At 37.0% G+C, this 16,190-nt stretch overlaps 3 protein-coding genes across 4 annotated transcripts; 2 read left to right on the forward strand and 1 right to left on the reverse strand.

The window, feature by feature from the left end:
• The first annotated feature begins 1,359 nt into the window (after positions 1–1,359).
• Positions 1,360–5,753, forward strand: LOC132177761 (glycine--tRNA ligase, mitochondrial 1-like). Of its 2 annotated transcripts, none has more exons than XM_059590206.1 (9): positions 1,360–1,956; positions 2,094–2,476; positions 2,632–2,749; positions 2,903–3,097; positions 3,213–3,437; positions 3,806–3,865; positions 4,018–4,098; positions 4,196–4,601; positions 5,303–5,753. In XM_059590206.1, exons 1-9 carry the CDS (start codon positions 1,462–1,464, stop codon positions 5,533–5,535), a joined length of 2,196 nt encoding a protein of 731 aa, XP_059446189.1. In that variant the 5' UTR covers positions 1,360–1,461; the 3' UTR covers positions 5,536–5,753. The 2 variants fall into 2 exon arrangements, with proteins under 2 accessions (XP_059446189.1, XP_059446190.1); XM_059590207.1 differs by having other exon boundaries at positions 1,817–1,956; positions 2,084–2,476.
• Positions 5,754–6,704: 951 nt separating this feature from the next.
• Positions 6,705–9,050, forward strand: LOC132177304 (cytochrome b-c1 complex subunit Rieske-4, mitochondrial-like). The gene is made up of 2 exons (XM_059589567.1): positions 6,705–7,037; positions 8,164–9,050. The coding sequence occupies exons 1-2, from the start codon at positions 6,842–6,844 to the stop codon at positions 8,811–8,813; spliced, it is 846 nt and encodes a 281-aa protein (XP_059445550.1). The 5' UTR covers positions 6,705–6,841; the 3' UTR covers positions 8,814–9,050.
• LOC132177305 (uncharacterized) lies at positions 8,932–13,452 on the reverse strand. The gene is made up of 7 exons (XM_059589568.1): positions 13,344–13,452; positions 13,032–13,244; positions 11,991–12,243; positions 11,789–11,825; positions 11,231–11,336; positions 10,800–10,910; positions 8,932–9,789 (listed from the first exon to the last, which is right to left on the reverse strand). The coding sequence occupies exons 2-7, from the start codon at positions 13,164–13,166 to the stop codon at positions 9,673–9,675; spliced, it is 759 nt and encodes a 252-aa protein (XP_059445551.1). The 5' UTR covers positions 13,167–13,244; positions 13,344–13,452; the 3' UTR covers positions 8,932–9,672.
• Between the last annotated feature and the right edge of the window lie 2,738 nt (positions 13,453–16,190).

Consider the following 16,190-nt stretch of genomic DNA (forward strand, 5'->3'; position numbering starts at 1 on the left):
AATGAAAATAAATCAAATAGCATAAATAAATATATAAAAAGAAATGAAAGAAAAATCACATTTTATATATAATTTTGTTTTCCAATCTTTTTTTGTTTAATAATTTACATCAAATAGCTTTATAAACTTGAAAAGAGAATGTAAAAATATTTTGAGAAGATTAAATAATTGACTATGTGTAAATTAAATATAAGAATTTTATATTTTCAAAAATCATATCAAATTCTTAATCATTCTCAAACATGAAAATAATCACATTTCTGATAATATGAATGCCCAAAAAACACTATATTCCCTAAAGTTACTTGAAAGTCATATCGATAAATCAATTGATTAAAACGTATTTATCATAAGTCATAACTATGTTGTTTCCTTAGTTATAACTTATGGTGTTAGTTATTAAATTACAGGTTAGTTAGTAATAAATGATATTATTAAATCTAACACTTGAGACGATATATTGTTTATGAGTTAGGATTTTTTAATATTATTAGATACAGTAGGTAGGAGTGGGCGTAAGGGGGAGAACTTTCCTCCCCCCCTCCTTGGCTCTTTTCCCCCTCCCCTTTTTTTTTTTTTTTTTTTTTTTTTTAAAAAAAAACTTTTCTTTTGTTTTACATGCTTAAGCACCACCGAGCTGGGTGAGTTGTCTATCATTTCTGTCGTGTTTTTTTTTTTAGGTAGACGGGACTCTTTGGATCGAACTATTCAAAACTTGATTTATGTCCCTTCGTCAGACCCACCTTGACACGCGCCCTTCCACAGAGCCCTTCGGCCCTGCCCGCTTCCAACGGCTCTTGTTGTTTCTGATTCTGGCAACCCGCGACAGATTGTGACTGGCACGCGCCTGTGAGTGGTTTTTTCGCGCTTTGGCCAGAATTCTCCAACAGCCTTTCTTTGACGGTGTTTTGTAGGCTTTTGTGCCTTTGCTTTATTTTTCCTTCTTTTTTTTCGATGTATTTTGTGGTCTTGGCCTTTTGGGTTGATGATGTGAATAATTTCCTAACTTGCAAGTTGAGGAGGATGGATGTTGCTACCTATATATTAGTTTGTATGTTTAGAGCAAATCAGTTTTTACAACTGAAGATTAGTCACAGGTTAGTGGATATTGATGTCATAAATTGATCTTGAATATAAGATTGTTATGTATGTATCTATGATATTGTAAAACCGTAGTTTCGGCTATGATTTTTTCAGAGCTTTATGTTCATGATCATTCTCCTATTAATGAAACCGGAATGATTTTCCTTTTTTTAAAAAAAAATTAGGATTTTTTATTTATTTATTATTAAATATAAGAAACATTTATCCTATAAAAACAGCGTATTGTATCCGCATCGGGTGCAGGGTAATATTGCATCAAGAGTGGGCTTGCGTTATCCCTCTCCACAAACAGTTCCCTTATAGAATCCACAACGCCTTTTTTAGTAAAACCCTAGCGATCTTGCCCACACTGCTCGCATGCGATCACTCATTTCTCTGATATCCTCATCTGTTTCATCTGGTCACCATTTCTTCTCTCGGCTCCGCACTCGTCGCTCCTCAACACTAGCCCAACACGCCCTCTTCAGCCGCCGCGCGGTTGCAATGGACGCCTCCGAGGAGATTCTCCGCAAAGCTCTGGCCGAGAAGCAATCAGTCGTCGAAGCACAAGGCAACGCATTGCGGGCGATGAAATCCACCGGTGCTGCCAAGCCGGAGATCGACGCCGCGATCGAAGCATTAAACGGGTTGAAGCTCGAGAAGGCTTCAATCGAGAGGCAGCTCCAAGCCGCTCTCAGTGGCAGCGAGGGCTCGCTCAATAGGGAAGCGTTCCGTCAAGCGGTGGTGAACACTCTGGAACGGCGTTTGTTCTATATTCCGTCGTTCAAAATCTATCGCGGCGTTGCTGGGCTTTACGATTATGGCCCTCCGGGCTGTGCCGTTAAGTCTAACGTCCTCGCTTTCTGGCGCCAGGTAAGCCCAAAGTTCTCTCTCTAACACATATGAATTACCCTCCAAAATAAACCAAAACGTTAATTTTTTTGCTAGGAATTAGATTCAAACAGAACTTAAAAACAAAATCAGCTCGTTCATTTTGTAGTTTTTTCCAGCATTTTGTGCTAGAGGAGAACATGTTGGAAGTGGACTGCCCATGTGTGACACCAGAGATAGTTCTAAAGGCATCCGGTCATGTTGACAAATTCACAGACCTTATGGTTAAGGATGAGAAAACCGGGACCTGTTACCGTGCAGACCACTTGCTCAAGGACTTTTGCAACGAGAAACTTCAGAAAGACCTCAGCATAAGTCCAGAGAAGGCAGCGGAGCTGAAACGCGTACTTGCGGTATTGGACGATCTCTCTGCCGAAGAGCTGGGTGCAAAGATCAAGGAGTATGGCATTATAGCTCCAGACACGAAGAACCCGCTCTCTGATCCTTACCCATTCAACTTAATGTTTCAAACTTCAATAGGGCCATCTGGCTTGAGTCCTGGGTGAGTATTGGATAGGCATAGAAATATGTGTGAGATAGGTTATGTCAAAAAGCTGATAAGAGCCTTTTATTTTGGGGTGGGGTCGACTCTTTTGGTCGACTTGGTTCATCTCTTGAATTTGTGGGCTTACCCTTGGTTGATCTTATTGTTTGCAGGTATATGCGTCCCGAAACTGCGCAAGGCATATTTGTTAATTTTAAGGATTTGTACTATTACAATGGGAACAAGCTACCCTTTGCTGCAGCTCAAATTGGTCAGGCTTTCAGAAATGAGGTAAAAATTTGTGTGTGTGGGCTTGCCTTTGTTTGGGTTAATACTGATATTTCTTTATGCAAATGGCTATATTGTGTGGACTGAGAATGTTTTCCAACTCCTGTTGTCTTGCGTCGAGAGAGCTAATCTAAAAGTGCTTTATCATATGGGCAGATATCTCCTCGCCAAGGCCTTCTGAGAGTCCGTGAGTTCACACTAGCGGAGATTGAGCACTTTGTTGATCCTGAAAACAAGGCCCACCCGAAATTCTCAGACGTTGCCAACTTGGAGTTTCTGATGTTCCCAAGAGAAGAACAAATGTCTGGCCATGCTGCAAAGAGAATTCCACTGGGTGAAGCAGTTTCAAGGGTTGGTTTGAAGAATATCTGCTTTTACATCCCTTTTTTTTTTTTTCTTGGTTTGGTTTTGTTTCTGCTTTCTCTGCTTGCTTGATTTTGCAATGCTATGGTTAAATGTCTTCTAGGGGACTGTCAACAATGAAACTCTTGGGTACTTCATTGGGAGAGTATATCTGTTCTTAACTCGCCTTGGTATAGACAAAAACCGTTTACGGTTCCGGCAGCATCTTGCCAACGAAATGGCCCACTATGCCGCCGACTGTTGGGATGCTGAGATTGAGTGTTCCTACGGGTGGATTGAATGTGTTGGTATTGCAGATAGGTCTGCATATGATTTGCGTGCTCACTCGGTAAGAATTTGATTGATATTATTTCAGGATTCTTGTAATTAGTCTGAAAGTCTAAATGGTTATGATTTTTTTAAGCTCCAATCACTATAACGATGAGATGTCATGATCTTAAAAATGAAATGGATTGTTTAATTTTATTTAGCCACATTGTTGTTCCAAAAGCTTGCTATTGTGGTCTGACCCTCCTCCATACTTATCATAATCAGTTAGATGATTCTTCTGCTGTCTCGCTGTTAACACCATATCTGCTACAGTATCAGACTTGGAAAAAGTTCTACATAAAAGAAAATGCTAAGCGTATCTGCATTAGTATCTCGAAATAATAATATTACATGCTTATGGAGTATTGTTTAATTGATTTGTGACAGGAAAAAAGTGGTGTCCCTCTTGTGGCTCAGGAAAAATTCCCGGAACCCAGAGAAGTGGAGGTAGCGCTTCTGTTTATTAACCATACACATCATTGTCATAATTAGTATTATAGAAATGAGTGCATGACTTATCTGACAAGACACCAAGAGGCTCTTTAATCCACCTGCTTGACATAGGCTAACATTAATTGAGTGGTGGTGTATAATTTCAGAAACTATTTATCAATCCAGTGAAAAAAGAGCTGGGCCTCGCATTCAAAGGGAACCAAAGGATGGTGGTTGAAGCTTTGGAGGTAAACATTTTAATAGCCCCTCTTTGGTTAATGCCATGATTGCTAGAAAATGTTGTGCCTGCATTCTTTTGATATATTATTTGCTTTTTTACGTCAGGCAATGAATGAAAAAGAAGCTTTGGGAATGAAGGACACTTTGGAATCCAAGGGAGAGATGGAGTTTTATGTGTGTACTCTTGAAAAAAACGTGACCATTAAGAAGAACATGGTCACAATTTCTAGAGAGATAAAGAAAGAACACCAGAGAGTTTTCACACCATCTGTGATCGAGCCATCCTTTGGCATTGGAAGGATAATATTTTGCCTTTTTGAACATTCTTTCTACATGAGGCCAAGTAAAGCTGGGGATGAACAGCTTAATGTGTTCCGTTTTACGCCTCTGGTAGCACCTATAAAATGCACGGTTTTCCCACTTGTTCAGAATCAACAGTATGAGGAGGTGGCAAAAGTCATTTCTCAGTCATTGACTACAGCTGGAATCTCACATAAGATAGACATTACAGGTATTTTGTCTTTCCATTGATTTGCTTTGGTTCGATTGGGTCACTGGGTAAATGTGTGAAGATAGACATTGGTATAGGCATGTGGTCTTATCTGCTTGTTTGATCGCATATGTTTATATGTAAGTTGTAATTTGTCAATTCTTCATCCATTTCTGTGATCCATAGTATTAAACTAGTGACTTATGTACTTCCACTAAAGTTAGGTATAATTACCCTGTTGTCTAGAAGTCCAAGTGATCGAAGTGTGTGGATGTATTATTTTTATCCAGGCATTGTGTGTGTAAGGCAACATGGGAAGCACTTGGGAGGCATTGCTACTACCCTCGAGAGTTAAAACTCCATATGATCTGCGTAGCATTGTAAATCATTTATTTGTTTACTTTTACATGGAATTCCAAAAATGTTTACTTTTTTTTTTTTGACATGTCCAAAAATGTTTACTTAATCAGCCTATCAAAACTCATCTTTGGATTTAATAGTTAGGCTTCACTTCCATCTTTTTTTTTTTTTCCCTAAATTCACTTCCATCTTTATCATTGGGTGATGACCTTGCAATATCTTTACTCTGTTTTGCAATAACTCCAATCGCAATAGAAAGGTTGATTTTTTGCCTCAAAAAATTATGAGATAGAAAATGCTGCCAAATGCATGTAAATATGGACTTTTTACTGATTGTCTGTATGTTGGAATGATGTTTACAGGGACCTCAATTGGTAAACGATATGCAAGAACCGACGAACTTGGTGTACCCTTTGCAATCACTGTTGATTCAACATCCTCGGTGACAATCCGGGAGAGGGACAGCAAGGATCAAATTCGTGTCAATGTGGAAAGGGCAGCATCAGTTGTCAAGGAGGTAACTGACGGAAGGACGACATGGGCGGTTGTGTGGTCTACGTTTCCCCATCATTCCTCTGGATCTGCAGATGAGTGAAGTTTGAGTGGGAACAACCCATTAAAGTGATACCTGTTTTAAAATTATTCAGCCAGACATTTACTCCATACTGACCTCTGGAATATATTTTTGCATTGTGATGTGTAATTATATGATTATGAGAAGTATAGGTATCTACTAAGCAGAATCTGGCAGTTTCATGTTTCTCTTAGCAATGTGCTTTGTACGGTCTGGCGGAAAGCAGGCTATCGTGCAAATCAGTGCCACCATTCCTTGCTCTGTGTAACTTAGGCGGTTGACTGTTATTTGGCATTTTGAGGTGATAGAAGTATTCCTGTGTGCGCATCGTGGGTGGGAAGTCGTAACGATTTTCCACAAGTTGTATGACGCCATGACGGAGATCGAGCGAGCTGTAGAAATTGTTACAATATTGTTGCACATATAAATTTTGTATTGGCCATTTAGATAGCATGTTTCTCAAGAGTTTTTGGCGTAAAAAGTTGCTTTCCAAACTTTACGATGAGCTTCGCTCTGAAAAAGTTTGACTTTACCATTTCCAGGTGCGTCAAATAGAGCATTCTCAACGGGTTTATCAAAGGTTAATTTGATTAGTCTTACAGTAAAAAAGGGCAAAAAATAGCTCCATCTGGCTAGCTATTTTTGCTATAAGTAAAATGGCTAACTAAGGGGATCTTGAGCAAGAGTTTTTAATTTAATTACTCAAAATACAAATTTTTTTTTATTTTAACTAGTTTTTTATTACACACTTCACCCAACATTTATTTTAACTATCTTAATTAAATATTATTTTTTAGTATTATTTTTTTATTTTTTTATCGTTTCTTTTTCTTTCTTGGGAGAGAAAATATTAAAAAAGTAGAAAAAAAAGAGAAATTATAATATATTATTACTTACAGGTTGTTATAAGAAAAGTTCTATTTTACCATAACTGTTAGAGCAAAAAAATAAGGCATAATTTCTAAATTTAGCTAAAAAATTGACTAGTGAAAGTTATTCATTAAAATAGAGAGAAAGATATATTTTTTTTTTGAAAATTCGGGTTTCTAAAATAATAATAATAATAATAATTAAAAAGAAAAAGAAAAAAAGAAAAAAAAAAGGGTGATTCCTTCCGTGTGTAGAATTTGCTTCGGGCCTGCCTTGGCGGCACAACTTTTAAACGACGTCGGGTTCTCGGCAGCAGCATTCATTTCTGGCCCCTTCTTTAGGGTCTTCCCCTAGAAAAAATTTGCACCTAAATTTTACGGACAGAATCCATCTCTCTCTCTCTCTCTCTTGCTCTCTGGTCGGTGAAACCCCAAAGCGCAGTAAAAAGGAGAAGAAGATGCTCAGAGTGGCGGGGAGGAGGCTATCATCTCTGGCATGGAGGTCGTCGCAGACAACCCCAGCCTTCGTCTCTCACGGGTACCATCCCTTTATAAACGACGCCGACTCGGACTCATCCTCCGATGGCTCTTCCAGATCCATCATCTCCACCCCTCATTTCTCCTTCTATTCCCGCTTTCCGCATATCATCCGAGGTCAGCCCCTCAGATTTAGGGTTTTCTTTCTTTCCATCATATCTATATTTATGCATATATATTATTTGATCAGGCTCTTTGTTTTCTGCTGTGAATTTAGGCTTTTTTTTTCTTTTTTTTTTTGACCTCTTTTTGCTTGCTGAGGAGACGTAGAAAACGATAAGAATGGCGATGTTGACAAATTTAAGATTTTTCAGATTTTCTACATTTCGATTTATTTGGTAAATGTTGAAGCAAGATGATCTTGAAGTGGCGTAGTTGAGCTAACCTATTCATTTCGAAAAACCAGAATTGTTAGGAATAATGAGCTTCAATTGTTTATGTGCTATTTGCCTTTGTTCTTATAATTCGTTCATTCCATGTATTGAAGTGTCCGATGCTAACGTGCGATGGAGCTTTTTGATGATTGAATGCTGTTCGAGAGTATGTTTTAACTTTTTGCCTTGTGCATTCACATTTCTTATTCGACAGAGGTTGGTCCACTAGTCCTAATCGGTTTAAGAATCTGATAATCAGTTTATAGTCAAATCTTGAGTTTGGGGTTCTACTATTTCTATTAGAAATGTGAGAATTGCATCCTATAAAGGAACTTTGATAACGATTATGCTTGGGATGGTTTGGCTATTGCTGTTATGTATGCGAGTCAATGTCAGTTTCAGATATGTGTTTCTGTATAGTTCTGGATTTGAGATCAGTTTTCACCCGTTTATCTGAGGCATATGGTAAATTTTGAACTAAGTTGCTTTGATTAAACTACAGATGTGCACAAATATACTCTACATGTTGTGTTAGTATATGTATCATGTTTGAAGCCTAAGGAGATCTGTATTGTTATTCAGCAGTTAATTTAAAAACAATCTCTCGTGATAATCCTAGAGACGTTTATGTTTCTTATGGTAATATTTTGGCAAGGACCAATTTCTTATGCTAATAATTAATCATGTGCACATTTGAAATTTCCTTCATCCCCCTTTCTTTTTCTCCTGGTGAAGTTTATTTTTTAATGGGTGCTCTTTAGGATAGTGAAATTATCGTGATGGTTTATTACCGTTTTGGCACTCAAAAACATTTCTATGAGATTCAATAGCGTCTGGTAGTTTTTCCTAAATTTGGTTTATTGCTCCAGAGTTTTCTACGGAAGCCATCACCCCAGGACATGATGTGGGGATGATCTCAGAACTCCCAGCCACTGTGGAAGCTGTCAAGAACCCTACTTCAAAAATTGTATATGATGAGCACAACCATGAACGCTATCCACCTGGTGACCCCAGCAAGCGTGCATTTGCCTATTTTGTATTGACAGGTGGCAGGTTCGTGTATGCTTCCTTGATCCGGCTGCTAATCCTCAAGTTTGTGCTGAGCATGTCTGCCAGCAAAGATGTCCTTGCCCTTGCTTCCCTTGAGGTTGATATCTCAAACATTGAGCCTGGGACTACTGTTACCGTGAAGTGGCGTGGGAAGCCAGTTTTCATTAGGCGACGAACTGAAGAGGACATTGAGTTGGCTAATGGTGTAGATCTTTCATCTCTTCGTGACCCACAACCAGACTCTGAGAGGGTTAAGGATCCAGAATGGCTTGTTGTTGTTGGGGTCTGCACTCATTTGGGTTGCATTCCCCTGCCAAATGCTGGTGATTATGGTGGTTGGTTTTGCCCATGCCATGGATCACATTATGATATTTCTGGCAGGATTCGCAAGGGGCCTGCACCATACAATTTGGAGGTACCCACTTACACCTTCTTGAGTGAGAACAAGCTACTGGTTGGGTCAGGGTGAGAGTTGATTAGGGATTTCTTTTTTGGAGCACTTTTTTGGAGCAGTATCGTCACTGCAAGATCTCATAAAGATAGTTTCCTTTACTCCGGAGAAGTCTGATGACTTGATGGAAAACAAATGTTTATTTTTTATTTTTTCCCTGTTCAGTTATGCTTTACATGTTTGACACTGTAGCTGCTGCCAGTTCGGGACAAGGTCCCGGCGTTCTGAATAATACAGGAGGACTTCTGACGAAAATTTTTAGGTTGTTTTCGTATATTGAATAACCGAAACGTGTGCAGATTTCTGGTGTTAGATGATTTGTTGTAGTTGTACTAGTATAATCCCGTGCATTTGTGGACGGTGCAACCCAAAATGATGGTGGTTCTTGACCGACGTGCATAGAAGATGTTTGAAAGATAATGAAGACGTGCTCAATGAAACTCCATGTTAGAGAGTACACGGCATGACCATTAACTACCTTAGTGTAATTTCATTTGAATGAGATCGTCATGCCAAGATGGGAGGACCTGTCATGACCCACGTTTGATCAAATCCTAAATCGGGCGACAGCTTTTTATTTCAAGAACTCGTGTTCATGAGATGACAATTTTGAGGCATCATTTCAGATTCTGATTTCACCTTGGTTCAATGAGGGATTTAATCAGAGGCAATTTCGATTCGATAGAGAGATCGAGAGCCTTCTTTTTTATTACAGTCGCAGAGAGTAAGCGAATAGTATACATGTGTAATCTCAACTATTATTAGTGTGAAGAGCGAATAGAAATTTTGCAAAAAATGTAGATTTGCTTCAATAATCCAACTAAGACTACAAGTAGAGTAGAAAGGGAAACTCCAGATTCCCAGAAAGAAATATGAATTAGGTGTCCTGGATGGGGACCAATGGTAGTTGGCCTCCATAGGCATCTGGCAGCTGGCTCTCATCAATGTCACTCAACAAAGTGGATCTCAGTTTTTTGTTCTCAACGAAAATGATCTGCAAAGACATTGTAGACATAAACATAGTTAGATTAGTTGAAGAAATACACTCCAAAACTTTACCCGATGCATATCGATTCCTTGCGATGCTGAAACTCTTGATACTTTGAACTCTTCATTCAACTTTAACCATTCAAAATGATATTTTTCTTTCCTCATATAATCATAATTTTTTGTTTTGATAACACCAACTCATGTGAAGATTATATGTGAAACATCCGTTTTAGACCCCAAGTGCTAACAAATAGTCCCAATTAGCAAATTTATCCATACCACGCGTAAAAGAAAATTCAAACAAAAATTTTGCCAATGAAGTAAAAACTTTTTAAAGACCCCTTCAAAAGTAAAATCACTTCGAGTGTCAACTAACTCCGAAGTTACTTATTATAGAAGACTTGTGTTAAAGATTGATTTTACTTACAAAATTTTTGTAAGTCCGAACACTCAATTCGTAATCCTGACAAATGACTCATTCACCTTCTACAATAGTGACTCTAGGACCTTTGGCCTTTTTCTACATGGATAACATACACATACAAACCTCATCCACTTCAACCAAAAACTCGGGTGGTTGTGGACTTTTTGTGGTTTGAATGAGAAGTTGAAACTGTTTAAGTTCAAGAACAATGATAATTGGTAAACCTCTCCAATATCAATGGAAAATTGACTCTCAAAATCTATGAAAGTCGTGACTTAGGAGGCTTTAGGCTTATATAGGCCTTGAGAAAACTAAGGTTTAATGTGCAAGTCGGTTAAGAAATAACATAGTCTAAGGTTATTAAGCTCAAACAAGAGTAAACTTGTTTGAACGACAACCGGGGTTTCACAATTTATCACATGAGGTGTTCGAAGAGGGTTTGAACATTGTTGTGATCGAGTGTCTCAAATCTAGCTTAATGTTCATCGCATTCGAACGTGATTGCAATCAAAGCTTTCAGTGACCCTTTGTGAAACAATGTAATTCAGCCTGTGTTCGAACCTAGAAATAAAAGACATCACATGCTTTACCTTCTTTTTAGTGTTGCTGTCGATGAATGGGTAAACCATCTTCCATGCAGTCATGAATATGTAAGGCACATGGACCATAATTAACTTGCCTAGCCTCTCTGGGTAGCAATCCTGTCATTAAAAAAAAAAAAAAAAAAATCAAATTACCGGTAAAAAGCTTTTCTGGTGTAATTCTACTTTTTTACTGTAACACTAGAGTACTACAGTTTTTTGTAAAAAAATAAAAAATAAAAAATAATAATAATAATATTGCCTAAATACTTGGTTTATCATGCAAAGCTGGAAGCGAAGTCCCATCCATAGAATAATGAAGTCATGGACTCAAATTGCATTTCTTCCTCTAGTTGAGTTTTTCTTTTTTTCTTTTTTCTATTCTTCATCTAGTTGAGTTAGAACAACACAATGTCACCTTAGATATGAAAGGGTTAAACCTGCAAGATCGAGAGAGCTGCTAGGTATCCTCGAATGTCACTGCTAGAGTATCCCCATCCTTTAAGATCTCCAATGCACACAAACTTTTCCTGTCCACTTGGCATTCTGAAATATCAAGGAGACGTGTGCATGCTAAGTCACATTCCATTAAAAAATAATGTCTAAAATATAGAATGAATCTCTGTATTCATCATATGTAAGACATATAAAAAATAACTCTAGGATCTGTTTGGTTTAGAAAACAAAATAGCTGGAAAATGGGGTATAGAATTCACATCAACATCTTGCTCAAACCACAAGTATTCTTTGTAAATTATCATTTATACCATCTTCCAAATTTAGAGAAGCTGCTAGTTTATTTTTATTTTCTAAAGTTCAAATTTTAGGGAGGCTGCTTTCTAGGAGAAATGATATAGCCTCATATAACATAGATCAACTTCACAGCTATATAATGATACTTGAAAGATAATGATGCCCCCTCTCCAGGGATATCTTCCACCAATACAACTTCAGAAACGGACATTTCATTTCTGAATAGAGATGGAAGAACAAGTCACCTGGAACATATTTTGTCTAGACTGTAGACTACAAAACCTGCAAAATGTAAAGCCATGTCAGTTTAACTAAGCATCAGGTCCTATTTGCACCAGGGAGGTTGCAAGAAGATGAGCTAAACACAGTTTTTGCAATGGTTTGTGTCAAATCCCAGTTGCTGGATGATAGAAAACTATGAAATATGGTTTCAAAGCCTCGACATACGCTTGAACTCCTCTAGATTGTTCTGCTTATGCCTGCCACCAAAGCAAACCACTATTGGGCGTCCCTTCTTGTCCATGCCTTGCATAAACAACTTGTTATGGGCTAGTTCATTTGTAATCTCCGACGTCGATATGGAGCCATTAGGTACAAATGTCCGCCTCCAGCTCAGGTACTTCAAGAATAGGTTAGAAGCCCTCTCAATATCCTGATCACGAGCCCGCAGAAATCTGCGGATCATCAAATCATCCTCTTCCTGCAAAACAAAGACAAACACAACACATATAATCCTGCAATATTATTTCCCTACAAATACATACATAACACAAACTGTAACATGCCTAATGAGCTACTAAATACAAACTAATTCTACTTGCGAACACCAGAGAATATCAAATCTAACTAAATTATCGCATCTGCCTATTTGTTTTCCTTGAGCTGACATTCATAAATACATAAACTATGGTTAAAATTTCCAGTGACAGTTTTATGTTTTGCAGTTAATGCAGTCCATCTAATTAACATTAAATTGTTAATTCTTAATATGAAATAAGTTTCTGGCCAGAAAAGGAAAAACAACATCAAACACTTTGGATTCGAAAGTAATTGATAATATGGCACAAGTTTCTGGCCAGAAAAAGAAAAAGAAAATCAAGCACTTTGGATTCAAAAGCAATTGATCTTAGTTTCAACTTCAGGTGTAGCCCTGCCTAACCTCATTTCAAAAGAAAGAAGCCTTTCTGATTTTGAGACAAGGGTCAAAGGATGAATCGAATTTGGTGCCTTATTAGCATAAAATTCACCGATTAAAACACGAGAACCTCTTCAGTGATATCGCTGTTATAGCATAATATTCTTGATTTCTTCATTTTTCATCATAATTGGCACAACTGACAACCCCAATAAACACATAAATCATTTAGCTTCAAAACAAGAACGATACCCCATAATAATAATTGAACCAACAAACATGCCGACAGTGAAGAAAACGAGAAGGGAAAAAAAAAAAAAAAAAAAAAAAAAGAGAGAGAGAGAGGAAGGAACCTTGGCAGAGGGGTCTTCTGCTTCGACGAGAGCTCTCATGATACCCACTTTGCTTTGCTCGATCTCATTGCTTTCCAATGAGAAACTATTTTCTGCCTCATTTGCTCCCACACCGTCTTTCCACTCCTTCTCCATTCTCTAAGATTACCTATTCCAAAAAATCTCAGAACCAACAGAAACGGCTCCCTCTGTCTCTGTCTCGCTGATTTATGCCTTAGAGAGAGAGAGACAGAGAGAGACACACAACGAAAGTTAAAGCAAGAGACACACAGGACTTAAATGCATGCAGTTGAGCTGAATTATAAGAGCTACCGTTAGAGAGGGACAGGGCGAGGGGCAGGGGCGTCAATTAAGTCCAGTATTGACTCTACCATTTCTATGGACTAGGGCGGTTGTTAGGAAGTGGCCTTTTGGCCCCTCTACGCACAAATCTCATTCGAGTTTGGTCAAGAAGCCATTGAGATTGCGTAAAGTCACCTAAATCACATATTGCCTTTCGATTTCAAAAGCTTTCCTAATCCGATCTTCACCGTTCATTTCATTTCTTAATATTATATTTCTTCCTAATCAATAATATCCAATTAAACCGATCGGATATTTACGGGCACTGCTCGCTCTCTTTTTTATCTATTTGCAAAAGTGCTAATCTGTTTGGTCATTTATTTGTTTATTTCAAAGAAAAAATGATAAGTCTCCGGGATCCATGGAATTCTTGCCCAAATTCATTTAATAAAATGAAGGGCCATTCACGTTGGTGCCTGGTGGCCATTCACGTTGTCAAAGATATCGGCTTGACATGTGCTAATCCATCTTTTCTTTTTTCTTTCTCAAACCTTCCAATGGATCAAATCAAAAAGTGTTGTTCATTCCTTCCATGGTTAACTTTTCCGCTGTTATTCTTTTTCGAATACAAAGGTATATATCTCATTTGGCATAGTTTGTGTGAGTCATAGGATAAGGAAGCAATGGAGTCCTATAGTGTCTAATCTTTCACGTGAATAGTGTAGTCTTGGAAATTACAATTACGTATACTAAAAAAACAAACGAGAAAAAGGAAGGAACGATTAAGATAGTACGATAGATATTTTGGAGCCGAAAAGTGGGAAGGTGATCTTATCGACTATGAACACTCCATAAAGATTTCACGATAATCGTAGGATTAGAAAATAAAAAGGGATTTTCTATAATTAAAGTTTTTGATGCAATTTTTGATCCACATAACGGCTAATTAGCATTTTTTCTTCATTGTTGGGCTGAGAATGAGATTCTTGTATATTTATAATGTATCTGCAAAATAAAAATGCGGTTAGGGGTCTCTAGTTGGGGCGCCGAAGACCCTCTGACGCTCACATTAGCGTATTATATACAGGTAAAAATATATATGTCCCAAATACTCAATAATTTGTGTATAGTGAGATATGCGAAAGGGAGAGAGATATAAAGGGGGAGAGAGGAGTTTAGAGTTTCCTGGAGAGGAAGACCGAGAGAAACTCTGTTCAAGAGAAAGGGAGACCTTTCTCCTTTTATGGTGGACACATGTCATCATATGAATGGACAATGGCAAAATGGTAAATAAACATAACTAGGTGGACATATTTTCTCTTCAACAGTTACCCTGATTCCCATGGCCGACCTGAATAACAAGCAGACGTTGGGAATCTTTTGCCGGAGACCCCTGACCGTGCTTTTATTTTGCAAGAATAATATAGATATGAAAAAATTTCCATCTCAGCCCAATAATAAAGAAAAGTTGCTGGCTAGCCGTACTGTGGACCAAAAATTGCACAACAATAGTGCAAAATAGATGATGTATTATAATAAAGTAAAATGAAAATGATTTATTTTATAGTTCAGATTAAGTTTTATAGATTTGATGAAATACATATTGTCACATCGGTAATTAGATAATAGATATACCTCAATCACAATGGAGTAGCCAATTTTCTATGTAAAATAACTCTTCAGAACTTACTTTATCTAGTTTAGCTAATAAATTTTTAACCTACATCCAATTAGTTATATTTTTATTTATATTATTTAAATATTATTTTTTTTTTACTCTTTATTGATTTTATCTTTATTTCTTTTTTAAAATTCGTATTTCACTCTTTATTTTTTCAATGGTAATTCGTTTAGTACAATAATTTTTTAACGATTATTATTTTTCAAATAATCATTTTTGTAACTATAATATTTTTGAAACGGTTGTATTTTATAAAAATTATATTTTTCAATGGTTATATTTTTCAAATGTCGTATTTGCCAACGTTAAGTATGAAAACCATATTCTCATAGTAAAATGTCAATCATATCTTTTTATTAAAAATTGTGAAATAATATTCTCATAATGATCCCTTGAAAAATAAGAAAAGTTTTGGAAAAAAAAAGAAAATAGGTGAGAGAAACAATAAAAAATAAGATGACTCCCTTAAAAAGTACTCTCTATTTAGCATTTTTGTTTTTGTTTTTTTGTCTAATCCAATCAAGTATTCATTTTACTTCTTTTTTTTTGCTAATCCAACGAGGATGAAAGTATTATTTGACTCCTTCATTGTGAGTGCTACAATAAAATAAAGTATTAATGGTAAAATATATAGATAATACCCTATTTTAAAAAAAGAGAAATGCTAGAATCTAATAAAAATTTCGCATCTTGCCCATAAAAGTCCATATGACAAGATGCCACATCATTTTTTTTTTTTTTTGTGGGAAAAAAAGACAAAACAAATAAAAAGATGATGTGACATTTTGCCACATAGACTTTTATAGACAAAATATAGAGTTTTTATTAGATTATAGCATCTTAAAATAATAATAATAATAATAATAAAAATAAAAGTACATGCATATTACGGATTGGAAACCTTCTCTTTGTTACCCTCCCCGTTTGAATTTAAAAAAAAAAAAAAAAAAAAAAAAAACCTCTTTGATGTGAATGAGATTGGGTTCCACGTGGAGGCAGACTCTCATCCAAATGATATGGTTGGGTGGCTTAAGATTCGACCAGTTCTTATCTTCGGCCCTTCCCTATTAAGAAAGGATGAGCCCACGAAAGCGAGAGGGATAGAGTCTCAGAGAGTCCACAGCCCAGACACGCCAAGGATTTTATATTTCTTACAGGTAAACTAAAGCACTTCCACTTTAATAAGGATTGATCAT

The sequence above is a fragment of the Corylus avellana genome, chromosome ca4, assembly GCF_901000735.1.
Source record: "Corylus avellana chromosome ca4, CavTom2PMs-1.0".
In the NCBI taxonomy this organism is placed as follows: domain Eukaryota; kingdom Viridiplantae; phylum Streptophyta; class Magnoliopsida; order Fagales; family Betulaceae; genus Corylus; species Corylus avellana.

Bases quoted from the DNA above. Each gene is read 5' to 3' on its own strand.
- LOC132177761 (XM_059590206.1), top strand. From the start codon at position 1,462: ATGCGATCACTCATTTCTCTGATATCCTCATCTGTTTCATCTGGTCAC. The intron at 2,750-2,902 runs GTAAAAATTTGT...TCATATGGGCAG, and splicing joins GTCAGGCTTTCAGAAATGAG to ATATCTCCTCGCCAAGGCCT. The intron at 3,866-4,017 runs GTAGCGCTTCTG...GTATAATTTCAG, and splicing joins CGGAACCCAGAGAAGTGGAG to AAACTATTTATCAATCCAGT.
- LOC132177304 (XM_059589567.1), top strand. From the start codon at position 6,842: ATGCTCAGAGTGGCGGGGAGGAGGCTATCATCTCTGGCATGGAGGTCG. The intron at 7,038-8,163 runs GTCAGCCCCTCA...TTATTGCTCCAG, and splicing joins CTTTCCGCATATCATCCGAG to AGTTTTCTACGGAAGCCATC.
- LOC132177305 (XM_059589568.1), bottom strand. From the start codon at position 13,166: ATGGAGAAGGAGTGGAAAGACGGTGTGGGAGCAAATGAGGCAGAAAAT. The intron at 12,244-13,031 runs GTTCCTTCCTCT...TTTGTTTTGCAG, and splicing joins CAGAAGACCCCTCTGCCAAG to GAAGAGGATGATTTGATGAT. The intron at 11,826-11,990 runs GTATGTCGAGGC...TACATTTTGCAG, and splicing joins CAATCTAGAGGAGTTCAAGC to GTTTTGTAGTCTACAGTCTA.